General features: G+C 35.7%; 1 protein-coding gene across 1 annotated transcript in view; it reads left to right on the forward strand.

The window, feature by feature from the left end:
* LOC110641940 (uncharacterized) overlaps positions 1 to 15,455 on the forward strand; it is an 86,605-nt gene that overhangs the window by 54,069 nt on the left and 17,081 nt on the right. Inside the window, exons 38-42 of the mRNA XM_058141165.1 lie at positions 58 to 414; positions 505 to 994; positions 3,047 to 3,210; positions 13,682 to 13,844; positions 13,959 to 14,228. Coding sequence (XP_057997148.1) covers positions 58 to 414; positions 505 to 994; positions 3,047 to 3,210; positions 13,682 to 13,844; positions 13,959 to 14,228 — 1,444 coding nt within the window. The remainder of the gene's footprint in view (positions 1 to 57; positions 415 to 504; positions 995 to 3,046; positions 3,211 to 13,681; positions 13,845 to 13,958; positions 14,229 to 15,455) is intronic.

Genomic DNA, 15,455 nt, shown 5'->3' on the forward strand with positions numbered 1-15,455 from the left:
TTGGTTATATTGATGGAATTACCTGTTGAGTTTTCTATTTTTCTTTTCAAATTTCAGATATCCATCACCTTTGGCCTTTTGGCGTGTGGAAAATTCTTTGGGTACTTTCTTACCAGCAGATCCAATGACTCTTAGCTTAATAGGTGGTGCTTATGAATTGCGCAATATAAAATTTGGGCTCTCAGAATCTTCTACTAAAGCATCCAAAAGTTCAGATGCACGAACTTCTTCTGGTGACGATGCACTTCAATCAGGAAAATCGTCATGTGTAAACTCTGGGCGGCGTTTTGAAGCTGTTGCCAGTTTTCAATTAATATGGTGGAACCAAACTTCAAGCTCAAGAAAGAAATTATCCATATGGCGTCCAATAGTCCCTCAGGGGATGGTATATTTCGGTGATATTGCCGTTAAAGGGTATGTAAGATTTATTACAATTCTCTTGTAAGTTCTTTTCTTTGTTTTAGAATAGACAAGGTTAACTCTCTATGATTTTGTGGAAGTTAGGTATGAGCCTCCCAATGCTTGCATTGTCCTTCATGATACTGGAGATGAAGAGTTTTTCAAAACTCCTTTGGATTACCAACTTGTTGGACAGATTAAGAAACAGAAGGGTATGGATAGTATTTCTTTCTGGATGCCTCAAGCTCCCCCAGGCTTTGTTTCATTGGGCTGCATTGCTTGTAAGGGCTCACCAAAACAACTTGATTTCAACAAGTTAAGATGCATGCGCAGTGACATGGTTGCTGGGGATCAATTCTTAGAGGAAAGTGTGTGGGATACATCAGAGGCCAAGTTTACAGCAGAATCATTTAGCATATGGACAGTTGGTAATGAGTTGGGGACCTTTATGGTCCGCAGCGGTCTCAAAAAACCTCCAAGACGGTTTGCTCTAAAGTTGGCTGATCCTAACATACCAAGTGGTTCAGATGATTCTGTTATTGATGCAGAAATTGGAACCTTTTCTGCAGTCATTTTTGATGATTATGGTGGCCTGGTGAGAATTTTTTTCCTTGTAGCATTCTTTAAAATTATTTTCATTATTTTGAAAGTACCTTCGTGTATGAAATACATGTTAGTTGATGTAGTAGACTGAACTTGATATTCAGGTCCTTGAATCTCCATGAATCATGTAAATAAGAAAGCCTCTAATTTAGAATAGTTTCCAGTTGCAAAGCTAGCTAATTTACATAATTTTCTGTTAACTTATTTGGCTTTTGGACTTAATGGAGTTGGAGTGGGGAAGATAAGTTAAAGTAATTTTAAAATGGTGTATGGACTATGGAGTTTTTTTGCCTCAAATCTCTTCATAAGTCAGGTTATAGGGAAAACACAAATAGCCTTTGTCGATAGAGGTGACAAACAAAACCAAAAGACCTAAATTCTGGTTTGAAACTAAAATATAAAACCCAATAAAATGTTGATTGACCTGGTCAGGTCAGAGTTTTTAGATTTCAATTTATAGTATCTTCTGGATATCCGACTGATATGTATATATAATGTATATTAAAATTATACTTACATATGTATAATCATTTCTTGAAACTAAAAGCAAGATTTGTTTCTTTTTCTTTCCCACTATCATTCTCGATCTATCTATGTGCTCTACAGTAAACTTATCTGTTGCCATCATCATCCCTAAATCTCTTTATGTATTTAAAGTTAATTCTTCCTATTGGTTCCAAAATTAAGAGTTGAAGGATGTAATATGTCAAAACTAAAAGTTCAAGGGTGTAACAGGTCAAAATAAAAGATTAGGGGTGCAGTAGACTTTTCCCAATTAGTTCAAGGGTTAATTTATTCATATAAGCCTTATTAAAAGAGGTGATGATCTTTGCTATTGTTATTGTGGAATTTACTATTATGATCTTTGTTATTTGTAGGAGGTCAAATTTAGTATTTTAAAACAGAACTAAAAATAAAGTCCAAAAATTAATTGAACTGAACTGTTAAAACTGGTTTATTTGATTTCGTGATTAACTGTTATTTTTGGGTCAATTTTGAATTTCAAAATCATAATTGGGTTATTTTGGACTGGATAAAAAATATGGCCAAGGGTGTAGATATCTGGTCCGTCTCACTTATAAAGTTGGGTGTTGAAATATGAAGGTTTGTTTTGGTAACCTGTGGAGATGTGGCAGCTTCTTTTTTGGTCTGATATATAGGATTCATGCATTGGTCAAATGTAGAGCAAAACTATGTTGCAGTGTATTATTCTTGTCCTTTGTTGCAACTGAATTTAATTTTATTTTCTACTTGTCTGTTCAAGTACTTAACAATATTTTTCCATGAAATGCAATGGCCCTTAGTTTAATATCCTTGTAAAATCAATTTTCAATACTAAGCAAAGTGTCAAATCCTTGGCATTTAGTAGTTTAGAGAACTAAGTGGTGTCTGTTTGTTTGTGTAAGTGGTCTGGGTGAACCTTTCCTGGTTTGATAACCTTTTATTTGGGAATTTTTTTTGTATATTCTTAATTTCTTATGCATTAGGTTTGTGGACATATGACTGGCAGTTAAACACATTTCTCTGCAAAAAAAACATGGATCATTTTAGGTTTGTGCACTACTTCTAATGTTTGCTGGCCTTGGATTTAAAATTTACTCTTTTATTGAAGGAAGCTTTTTGCAGTTTGCACCCATAAACTTCAACTTAAGAAGTACAAGCATTTCATGGAAAATGATTAATGTGCTTTTTGTCGCTTATAATAAATATTAGGGGAATGAAAAATAACAAGGAGCTTTTTGGAAGTGAGGTGGGGGTTAGGGTTGATATGGTTGTCAAATGCACTTGTTTGTGGTTCTTGGTGTTGGGTAAGAGGGTCCACTTTTTTAAGTTGAGAACCTATTGTTGTCTGTTTTGCTTTAAGCATTTTAATTGTTTGATCGTTCTGAAACATGTTGTCATGAAGTTTCAGTATTTTATATTTTTGTCTGAAATGCCTCAACCAATCTTTTCGAGTTTCTAACTGTGATCTCAGTTCAGAAACTCGGTAACCACATGATTGGTGTTGTTATTATTACATTAATTTATTTCATGGAATTTGCAGATGGTTCCATTGTTCAATATATCTTTAAGTGGAATAGGTTTCAATTTGCATGGAAGAACCGATTACTTGAATTCCGCTATCAGTTTCTCTTTGGCTGCCAGATCATATAATGATAAGTATGAATCGTGGGAGCCACTTGTTGAGCCAGTTGATGGATTTCTAAGGTAACCTATTGCTTTAGGTATCAGATTTTCTTTATATGTTTGTTTTGTGAAAGGATAGCAGGATAGAGATATCTGAATTCCCTGTGTACTTGTCTTGCTACTGCATAGGGTTGTTATTTTTGCTTAGATATTGCAAAAGGAAAGGAAAAAGGTGGAAAAAAAAAAAAAACCATATTCAAGCCCTTATCTTTTTTTTTTTTTTTTTGAGCTTTTGTTATTGGGCCTTAGTTGAAACTTGAATTCTTTTGAACCTTTCAACTTTTCGTTTGATGCTATTGAGTAAACTTTTAACAATGGGAAATAAATTATTGCTGATATAGTGAATAGCAGTCACATTTCTGAATGAATGATTATAAAGTGATTCCAATTTCAGCAGCAGTAGAATGAGAAAAATGAAAATGTAGTAATTTTGTATTTGAGCTTTAGTCATCAATGGAAGTAGGAGATATACTATTTTAGCTATAATTTTTCATTGTTAGGAGCCAATTACCGTGTTCCCTTGTAGTTATAGGCATGTTTCTCATTCTGTCTTAATGGCTGTTACAAATTGTATCCAATAACTACTAAATTCACTATTTGGAGGGATATATAGAATGTAAGTTCAATTTGGGGGGTCAATAGGCATTTTAAATTGTTTTTTTCCCTAAAAGAAAAAGCAAAAGGAAAAGAAAATTCAGGGGCTGTTTGGTATCAATTCTTTTTCAGCTTTTGGTTTTTGTTGTCCAATGCTAAAAATTTATTTTTTGAAAAACAAGTTGATGAAACAAGGAAAACCCTTTTTATGGTTTCAGTTGTTGCAACAGCCTGTTTTTCTTTTTTATAACATCAAAAACAAAAATAAATAAATCTTCTTTATATACTTTTCTTCGATTATTGGACAACAAAAATTATGAAACAAAAATAGAATGGATACTGAACAGACCCTGCTAGTCATTTATATGATTCTGTTTGGAGTTTGGAGTTTACTTCTCTGAAGGGTGATGTATGTTGAAGCCTGTAAGCTGGTGCTGAGATATTTTGAGAATGCAAACATTATAAAAGTGATTATGTACTATATTTAGGGCTAGAATTGTGCAGTGATTATAGGAGAGTGATAATAGGAATGATTGTATTTCCATACCTGTTGTAATTTAGCAGGTATATAAACCCATCAGCTTGAGGGAATAATCAAGCTTCTCAATTCAATTCCCTCTCCTTCTCTTTTTCCCTCTTCTTTCTTCTCTTTTTACATGGTATCGAGCCTAAAAGGGTCTAATTTCCCTTCATTTCCTTATCCATGTCTCTGAGAAACTGAACTGCCATTTCAAGTTGGTCTTTAGGAAGGCATTTGACCTCACCTTCTCCCCAAAATAGTCTTCTCAGCTGCTGATATGTCTACACCCTGAAGAACATCTCCAGAACCCTTTCGATGCATGCTCTGGCATGTGAGAAGCCATCTATCTTTCTTTCTCTCTAGAATCAACATCGACAGCCTCGCCAATATCTAATGACTCCATTTAGCCACAATCCGTCACTTGGGTCCCTTCATATCTCAAGCAAACTGAGAAACAATACCTTCGAGTACTGTATAGTGGGTTTTCTGTGATGTGTTTCTCTACTACTTGGTGCTATTTCTCTCTAGATTTGGTATTTTAGTGAATACATTGTCTTTGAATTCCTTCTTTTCTCCTAGACAACTGCTTCATTTATACTCACATTAGTCACAAATCACAATAGTCATTCTACTGTCAACATATTTGAGAAAGGGGAATCTTCAAGTATAGGTGCTGAAATTTCTAGATCCCTTTTCATCAATTTCTACTTCTCTAACTATTACCATTGTCAAGTTACAATACAGTAACAATTATATATAAATTTCAAGAGTTGTCCCTGAACTTTAAGGGTTGTTAAAAAGACGTCATTGAACTTAAAAATATAAGATAAATTAAAATCCTTCTAATACTTAATAGTTGGTTTCTAAGTAACACGTTGATGTAGATAATCTAGAGTGGTATTAACATGGACAATTATTGTTGTTTTTCAAAAGCAAAGTTTCTCTAATCTGTTGCTATACATTTAGTGCTTTATTATCCTATGGCTGAGATTCTTTCATGGTTGATCTGTGAAGAAAATCCTAGTCGGTTTTGTTACTGTCACACAGAGGAGAGAGAATTGTCCATGTCACCGTCACTTTGGATTGTCCATGTTAGGGTGTTATCTATATTGAAACTCAAAAGGATTGTTATTGTGCAAAATTCAAAGTTTAAGAGGTTTTATGCTGCATTTTTAAGTTCTGGGATAACTCTGTTACAATTCCTTATCACATTTTTGGTAATAAAATCTTTTCTCTACTCTACTTCTCCATCTCATTTTAAAGTTACTCCAGCTAATAAATCACAAACTGTAGGTAAAGGCGTAGGTGAAGTACATCCTCTTCTTTCTATTACTTTAGCCTCAATCTTATTTGCTTATGAATACAACTCAACTCAACTCAACTCAACTAAGCCTTTATCCCAACAATTTGGGGTCGGCTATATGGATTCGCTTTTTCCACTCTGAACGATTTTGGGTTAAATCCTCAGAAATGTGTAATGCTTCTAAGTCATGTTGTACTACTCTCCTCCAAGTTAATTTAGGTCTACCCATTTTTTTCTTTCTATCCTCTAACCTAATGTGCTCTACTTGTCTAACTGGAGCCTCCGTATGTCTACGCTTCACATGACCAAACCACCTCAATCTCCCTTCTCTCAACTTATCTTCAATTGGCACCACTCCTACCTTTTCTCTGATACTCTCATTACGGACTTTATCTAGTCTAGTATGGCCACTCATCCACCTTAACATTCTCATCTCTGCAACTCTTATCTTAGATGCATACGACTCTTTCAGTGCCCAACACTCACTACCATATAACATAGCCATCGTATGGTCATGCAGTAAAATTTTCCTTTTAATTTATTGGGAATCTTACGATCACATAAAACTCCCGTGGCACGTCTCCACTTCAACCATCCGGCTTTAATCCTATGACTAACATCCTCCTCACATCCCCCATCTACTTGAAAGACTGAGCCTAGATATTTAAAGTGATTACTTTGGGACAGTACCACCCCATTCAAACTAACTCCTTCCCTATCACCAGTTTGGCCTTCACAGAACTTGCAATGCATGTATTCTGTCTTCGTTCTACTTAACTTAAAACCCTTTGACTCTAGAGTACTTCTCCAAAGTTCTAGCTTCCTATTGACTCCTTCTCGTGTCTCATCTATCAGAACAATATCATCCGCAAATATCATGCACCAAGGAATACTCTCTTGTATATGTTTCGTCAGTTCATCTAAAACTAATGTAAAAAGGTAAGGGCTTATGGCTGATCCTTGGTGTAATCCAATTGAGATCGGAAAATCACTTGTGTCCCCTCCCACTGTGCGCACAATAGTAGTTGCTCCTTCATACATATCTTTCAATACTTGTATGTACCTAATAGATACCCTCTTTTGTTCCAACACATTCCATGAGTCACATGAACTCTTTCATCTTTCTAGCCCAAATTCCTCAGTTGCCTTTACTTGCACTGTTTTCGCCAATCTTCTTCTTAGTAGTCTGGTAAGGTTGTGCATAGTTTTCAGGTACTCCAAACCAAACTCGAGAATTGAACCAAACTAGAATCGAAAAAGATGCGACGCTGTAGGAATCGAATCGAACATTGTCATTGTTTTGGTTATGGTTTTTAATCAAAACCAAAGCTGAGCAGAATTGAACCTAAGTAGATCCGAAGCCAAAATCAATTTTCTATATATATATATATATGATTTCCTTTATTTGTATTAATAATTACACATTAATAAATTTGAATAGTTTGATTAGAATTATTCTCTTATTCTAAAGGTAAAAATGAGATTAGTTATAAGTAAATTTTAGTATCTAATTTTTCAATTGTTACAAATTCAGCTCACAGTGTAAGTAGAGGTTTTAATTAATAGTTATTAATTATCTTTTGTTAATACAATAGGCTTTGAGTTAATAGAAGAAGTAATTTGATATATTTTATGCTAATATATATATGGAGAGAGAGAGAGAGAGAGAGAGAGAGAGAGAGAGAGAATATAAAAAGTTTTGGTATATTTCAAATGACAAGTAACTTTAAAATTCAAATGGTGATTTAGGATTGATTCTATAGCAAAACTTGTATAAAATCATTTGAAGAAGTGAACTTGAACCAGAACTAAAGAAGAAAAAAACTGAACCGAACTTGAATTGAAATATCGAAGAACTGAACCGAACTTGAATTGAAAATTTAGCCATGCTTGATTTGGTTCTAATTCTTAGCAAGAATGGGAATCAAACTAGATCTGAACACTGTTACTATCTGGGTGATTCAAGCCTCGCCAAACTCCAAAAAGTGATCCTTAGTCTCTCTAAATTGTCTTCTTGAGAATGTGAGTTGTTCAACTTGGGAAGTAAGCTTGTGCTTCTTTTCCTAAGTGAATAAATAATGGGGTTCATTCATACGTATGGGGCCCAAGTCGTGTTGGTTCAACTTTTGGATTTCATTACTTTGTTACCTTTATTGATGATTATTCTTATTGCACTTGGTTGTTTCTAATGAAAAATCATTTTGAATTGTTCTCTATCCTTCAAAACTTTTGTGTTGAGATTCACAATCAACTTGGTATTTCAATTAATGTATTGCATAGTGATAAAGCATGAGAATATTTTTCTCTTCCTTTTAACAATTTTATGTCTTTAAATGGAATTACTCATTAGTCTTCTCATGCATATACTTCTCAAAAAAATGGAGTTGACGAATGTAAAAATGGCATGTTCTTGAAATAGTCTGCACTTTTTTCATACAGTATCAGGGTATTGTATCCCAATTAGGGAAATCTAATATCCTGGAAGAGTACAAGAGTAGGATGTAATGGCTAGATCAAATGCAAAAGTCAAATATTGAGCCATGGCCTTAGCAACTTATGAACTCGTTTGGTTAAAAATACTTCATGAAGAATTAAGATGTGTTGATGTCAAATAAATAAAGTTGATTTGTGACAATTAGGTAAAACAGCGTATCACCTCAAATCTAGTTTTCCTTGAGAGGACAAAACATATAGAGGTGGATCGTAACTTTATTTGACAAAAGATCAAGTTGGGATGTATTGCTACTAGTTTTGTGAATTCAAATGATTAGTTGGTAGATGTGAGAAAATAGAATAGAAAAGAATATTGAGAATGATTGAAGAGCTTGATTATTCTCTCAAGCCAATGGTATCAATTTATAATCTGTACAGGACAACTAAATAGGAAATACAATCCTAATTAAATACGTAATTATAGTCATGATTCTAACACCTAAATATATTCACACAATCACTGCAGATACACATATTCTAGCTATTTATGGTACATATCTTAACACTCCTCCTCAAGCTGGAGCATACAAATCATATGCTCCAAGCTTGTTACAAATATATTCAATCCGAGAGCCTCTGAGAGATTTTGTTAGGATATTTGCTAATTGGTCATTTGAGCTAACAAAGCCAGTGGCAATACACCTAGATTCAATCTTTTATCTGATGAAATGATAATTCACCTCTATATGTTTCGTTCTCTCATGAAACACTGGATTAGAGGCAATGTGAAGTGCAGCTTGATTGTCACAGATTAGCTGCATTTGTTTAAGTTCCCCATACTTCAACTCTTGGAGAAGTTGTTTCAACCATATAAGTTCACAAGTTGCCAAAGCCATAGGATATTCTGCTTCTGCACTTGACTTAGCAACCACATCTTGCTTCTTACTTTTCCAAGAAATCAAATTACCTCCAATCATAATGCAATATCCTGAAGTAGACCGTGCATGCGAAGGAGAACACCCCAATCTGCATCTGAGTAACCAATAATCTGTGAATGACCCGTCTTCATATAATAGGCCTTGTCCTGGAGCTCCTTTAATATATCTGAGTATCCGAATAACTGCATTCCAATAACTACTACATGGTGCTTGAAGGAACTGACTGACCACACTTATAGCAAATGAGATGTCTGAGCGTGTGATTGTAAGATAATTGAGTTTTCCAACTAATCTCTAGTATCTACCAGGATCCTCCAATGGCTCCCCCTGTCCAGGAACAAGTTTGACATTTAAATCCATAGGAGTATCTGCGTGTCTACAGTCTAACATGCCCGTCTCTGTCAATATATCCAAAGCATGTTTCCTTTGAGAAATGGCGATACCTGTCTTGGATTGTGCCACTTGAATCCCCAAGAAATACTTTATCTTCCCAAGATCCTTAGTCTGAAAATGACTGGACAAGTGTTGTTTGAGTTTTGAGATCCCAACATGATCATTTCCTGTAATAACAATGTCATCAACATAAACAACGAGATAAATGCACTTATCATGGCCATTGTGGTGGAAAAATAATGAATGGTCAGCTTCACTCCGAGACATTCCAAATTGTTGGACTATAGTACTGAACTGTCCAAACCATGCTCTCGGAGATTGTTTCAAGCCATATAAAGAACGCCGTAGGCGACACACCAAACTAGACTCCCCTTGAGCAACAAACCCTGGTAGTTGCTCCATATAAACTTCCTCAGCTAGCTTGCCATGTAAAAAGGCTTTTTTGATATCCAGTTGATGAAGTGGCCAGTGATGAATGGCAGCTAAGGAAATAAAAAGGCAAACCAAGGCAATCTTAGCCATAGGAGAGAAGTTATCACTGTAATCGAGGCTAAAGATCTGAGTATAGCCCTTTGCAACAAGGCGAGCTTTAAGTCTATCAATTTGGCCATCAAGCCACACCTTGACTGTATAAACCCATCGACAGCCAACAATAGATTTGCCCTTCGGTAGTGGCACCAAATCCCAAGTGCCATTATTATGGAGAGCAGTCATCTCTTCAACCATTGCATTACACCATCCTGGATGTTCCAAAGCTTCTCTAACAGTCTTAGGGACAGATACATTAGACACAGTGGTGACAAAAGCATAGTAGGAAGCAGACAAACGATGATAACTCACAAAATTATAAATAGGATGAGGATTTCGAGACGAACGAATACCTTTTCGGATGGAAATGGGAGGAGTAGCATTGTCTGTTGAAGGCGAGACCAGAATAGGTGAAGATGAAGGAGGGCAAGAGTCACTAGGAGCTGTGTTGTACCTATATCAAGCAAAGGAGCATCAATGGTGTTAGTGGGAGGATGAGGACGACGTAAGTAAACATGTAGAAGTGGTGGACTGATTGGTGGTGGAGGAAGAGTAGGAACTGGTAAGGCGGTGGAAATAAAAACCTTGGATGCGGTGTTAGAGGAAAAATAGGGAGTTGTTTCAAAGAATGTTACATCAGCTGACATTTGAAGTCTAGAATATCCCAAAAAGACACATTTTATTGATTTGGGTGAAGCTTGTCTTTGCCAGGAGTGTGAACAAAAACAAATGCAACCAAATACACGTAGGCACAACTGATGGGCATCTTGGTCGGGAAACAAAATGGAATGAGGACTCTGATTCTGCAAAACAAAAGAAGGCATTCGGTTAATTAAGTAACAAGCAGTAAGAATAGCATCTCCCCAAAAACGAAGAGGAACATTATGGTGAATGAGTAAAGTGCGGGCAGTCTCAACTAGATGACGATTCTTTCGTTCGGCAACCTCATTTTGTTGAGGGGTATAAGCACATGAAGTTTGGTGAGTAATACCCTGAGAAGATAAGAAATGAGTAAAGGGAGTACACGAATATTCTTTTGCATTGTCACTACGAAGTATTTTAATAGAAACACCAAATTGATTACGTATTTCAGTTGAGAATTTTTGAAATATAGAGAATAATTCAGAACGAGTCTTCATTAAAAATAATCAAAGTTGTACTGACACGACTTGGACTCCAAATGTCTGAATGGACAATTTCAAACATGGACTTAGCCCTATTATTGACTCGCTTAGGAAAGGAAACACGACTTTGTTTCCAAAGTTGACAGGACTCACATTCAAAAGAAGAAAAACTAGAAAGAATAGGAACTAATTTTTGCAATTTGGCAAGACTCGGATGACCCAGATGATTGTGAAGAAGATCAGCGGAAGTGGTAGAGGCATGAGCAACTGGAGAATTTGAAGTAGAAAGATGGTACAACCCTTGTGACTCACATCCTACTCCAATCATCTTCCCTGTACTCCGGTCCTGCACAACAACAGAGTCAGCTGTAAAGGTAACAGAACAATTGATTTACTAATGGAGATTAAATTATATGGGCATTCTGGAGTGAACAAAACTGTGGTTAAAGGAATAGATAGAAAGATTTTTACTTCTCCTATGCCCTTAACTAAAGTTTGTTAACCATTAGCCAAAGTAACTTTAGACAAAACTGGAGGAGAAACTAGAGATGAGAAAAGACTTTTGTTACCAGATATATGATCAGAAGCACCAGAGTCTAGGATCCATAGACCAGTGAGCGAAGACTGTGTTAGACAAGCAAAGGAATTACCAGAATGAGCACTGCTAGAAGATTGTTGTTTGGCTGTTTGATATTGCAAATACTCCTTGTAATCAGCTCCCGTTAATAGGATAGAATCTGACACCTGATCCTTTCCATTAGGTAATGAAAGAATACCATTTTCACTGGATTGAGCCATATGATTAGTTGATCAGCCCACATTATTTGACTGAATGGGGCGTGGTGGTCTACCATGAAAGCCCAAACTAGTGTCTCGAGTGTGATTACACTTATCACAATAAGTGCAATGGAGCCTTTTACTCTTGCCTTTCTGAGAAGTGCCCTGTCTCTCTGAGAAGTGCCCTGTCTCGGTTGGTTTCCGCTTTGTGCAACTAAAACTGAAGATTCAATTTCAGATAAATTATTCTTATTGAGTGAGATTCGTAGAAGCCTAGCAGACGCATCCTCTAGAGTGGGAATAACCGGATTAGTTAATATCTGGTCTCTAACAGAATCAAGGTCAGGTCTTAGCCCAATCAATGCCAAAACCATGAAGAATCTGTCCTGTTGTTGCTCAGAAATATTATCAGTACATGGCATGATAGAATTAAATTCATCTTTCAGTGATTCTACCTGTCCCAAATAACTAGACATATCTTGTTGATTTTGCTGCAGATGAACCATATCTGATACTACCTTATAAATACGTTGTACATCATTTGTATATAAGGTTTTCGCCTTAGTCCAGACTTTGCAACAGGTTTTACAAAACTAAAAAATATTAAGTAATTTTGGGTCTATAGAATGCCACAAGAGACTAGAAAGTAACCGGAAAAAGAGGGAAAGTTCCTCCCTATGAGGACTTTGTTTTGGATTTCAAATTAGACCCACCAAGAGCTCTGATACCATGTGAGAAAATATAACGGAAGAAGACTATTGAGAATGATTGAAGAGCTTGATTATTCCCTCAAGCCAATGGTGTCAATTTATAATCTGTACAGGACAACTAAATAGGAAAGACAATCCTAATTAAATACGTAATTATAGCCATGATTTTAGCACCTAAATATATTCACACAATCACTATAGATACACATGTCCTAGCTATTTATGGTACATATCTTAATAGCAGACATCCTTTCTAAATCCTTCAAAGGGTCTCAAATTGATTACATTTGTAACAGGCTGGGTGCACATTGTATGTATACTCCAGCTTGATGGGCAATGTTGAGATATTTGCAGAATGCAAAGATTATGCAAGTGATTGTGTGCTATAATTAGGGCCAGAACTGTGTAGTGATCATAGGAGAGTGATTATAGGACTGATTGTATTTCGATATCTGTTTTAATTTAAGAGTATATAAACCCATCAATTTAGGGGAATAGTCAACCTTCTCAATTCAGTTCTCTCTCCTATTTTTCCTTCTCCTTTCTTCTCCTTTACGGCTGGTATCCAAATGCTTGTGTTCGAGTGCAAGCTCAGTGCTCCTTAAGTAGCAACAAATGTTGAAGTTCAGAATTGTTGTAGGAACAAGCTAGGAACAATTACTTCTATGATGACATAGGAAATGTAGACTTTCAATTGTATATTTATTGATAAAAGAAGAATTTATCATATGGAGAAAAAAGAAAGGGATTGTCTAGGAAAATGGACGAAGTTTCATGTTCTGAGTTAAAAAAGTAACGCTCGTGACTCTTTATTAGTATTATGGAACAGTCACAAATTTTACTGCATTCATCAACAACAGGTTGTTGGTATTAATCCTATTGATGGTTATTCACTGGACAAAAGCAATGACTTTAAATGAACTTTAGAAATATGGTTGTTCAAAGAGATAGGGCATGGTCAGGGAAGCATGCAAGATGAGTATAACCTGAATTGCAAGGAAACACCTAGAGCTATTAAGAGGCCTAAGCCTAACCCTCCAAGTTAGCCTAGAATAGAGGGATGCAACATTATTATTATTTGGTGTGAATTTGAGGTGTACATGTAATGTGCAATTTGCCATATAAATGTGCAATTTCTTGTCTAATTCTAATTTTATTTTATTTTTGTTCAGATACCAATATGATCTCAATGCCCCAGGGGCAGCTTCACAGCTACGCTTGACCTCAACGAGGAATTTGAACTTAAATGTTACCATATCCAATGCTAATATGATTATTCAAGCTTATGCAAGTTGGAATAGTCTTAGTAATGTCCATGAATATTACAAGAAAAGAGTAAACTTCTGCTCTTTTGTCCTTCTTTCTCACCATAATGTTGTATCCTTGTGCAATTTTGCATTTGTTGGTTTGATATATCCATGTCAACTAACAATCTCTTTGATCAAATAGGATGAATTTCCTCCAACTTATGGTGCAAGATCTGTAACTGACATCCATCAAAGGAGAAATTATTATATTATCCCACAAAACAAGCTTGGTCAGGACATTTTTATTCGGGCAACTGAAATCAGAGGGCTAGCAAATATAATAAGAATGCCATCTGGGGATATGAAGCCCGTGAAAGTTCCTGTTTCAAAAAATATGTTGGACTCTCACTTAAAAGGAAAGCTTTGCTCAAAAGTTAGAAAAATGGCGACAGTTGTTGTAGTGGATGCACAGGTATGGACAGTTGTTGAGTTGTAAGAGGGACAGGTTTTGGTTTTCATTGCTGAAATGCACAGCCTATTAACTTGATACAATGTTTGCAAAATGGGAAATTGGTTTTGTATATTGCATGGATTTACATGGGAAATGGTTGTAGATCTTGCATATCGTTTTGTTGCATCCCTCAAACTCTTCACTTTAGACAGATGATAATTTGCTAGTTTTTGATTCTTTGCCTTTTCTTTCTTCTAATTCCTTTCTTTTGTTCATTTTACAAACTAAGCTGATCTTCTTCCTCATTTTCCCAATATGAAGATGCTTAAACGCTTATTAAATTGCTTCTTTCAATTGTGTAGTAATTTACTTTTATTGTTTGACTATAATATCTTTATATGGAAGTTTTATGCTGCTATGATTTCTTGAACTTGCTGCACTTGAGTATATAAAATTGTTGAAGGATATGTCTGCAGGGACAATCACTGGTGTTTGGACAGTCAAGGTGATTCAAAAGATGTTCCATCACAATTGGATTACAATAATGATTGACCTTGAGTGCTTATCGTTTTGCTTTGGTCTTAGATGAGTTGATAAAGTTTGTCTAAGAGGATATCTCTTAATGTATGATATTTACAAGTGATATGGTTTTAATAGGTGACATTTAACTTCATGTTAATAAGAAGTTGGAGCGATGACAGGGCATCTAAGAGGCTAAGAGTTTTAAGTAAACTTGAGCTAAAATATATGCATTGCATATTTTAGAGGAGTGGGAAATGATTGAAATTAACATAATTGGTATAGAAGTCCCACAAAGCATGCACTTGAGATGCTTAGGCTCCATAATACCAAAGGATGGGGGAAGTAAAGAGGATCTTAACCATAGGATTGAAGCATGATAGGTTAAATGGGGCAATGCGACGAGTGTCCTAATCTAAATGCTTATAAGTTGAAAAGGGGAAGTTTTACTGGACTATGATTAAATGATAGTGATTGGTTGCAAAGAAATTTGCGAGATCAGCATGGCTGGAATGATGATGTTTAGATGGATTTATGGAAATACAAGGATGGACAAGATAACAATGAATGCATTTGAAGAAAGGTTGAAATGGTACACATATAGAGAAAAAATATGGAGATTGAGATGGTTTGAAACGTGCATCATAAGCAAGTTGTACCGGTACAAAAGGTTGAGCTCACGAAATAAGAAATAAGAAAATGAGAGGTGGCAAGCCTAGGATGATGTGA

The sequence above is a fragment of the Hevea brasiliensis genome, chromosome 18, assembly GCF_030052815.1.
Source record: "Hevea brasiliensis isolate MT/VB/25A 57/8 chromosome 18, ASM3005281v1, whole genome shotgun sequence".
NCBI lineage: Eukaryota > Viridiplantae > Streptophyta > Magnoliopsida > Malpighiales > Euphorbiaceae > Hevea > Hevea brasiliensis.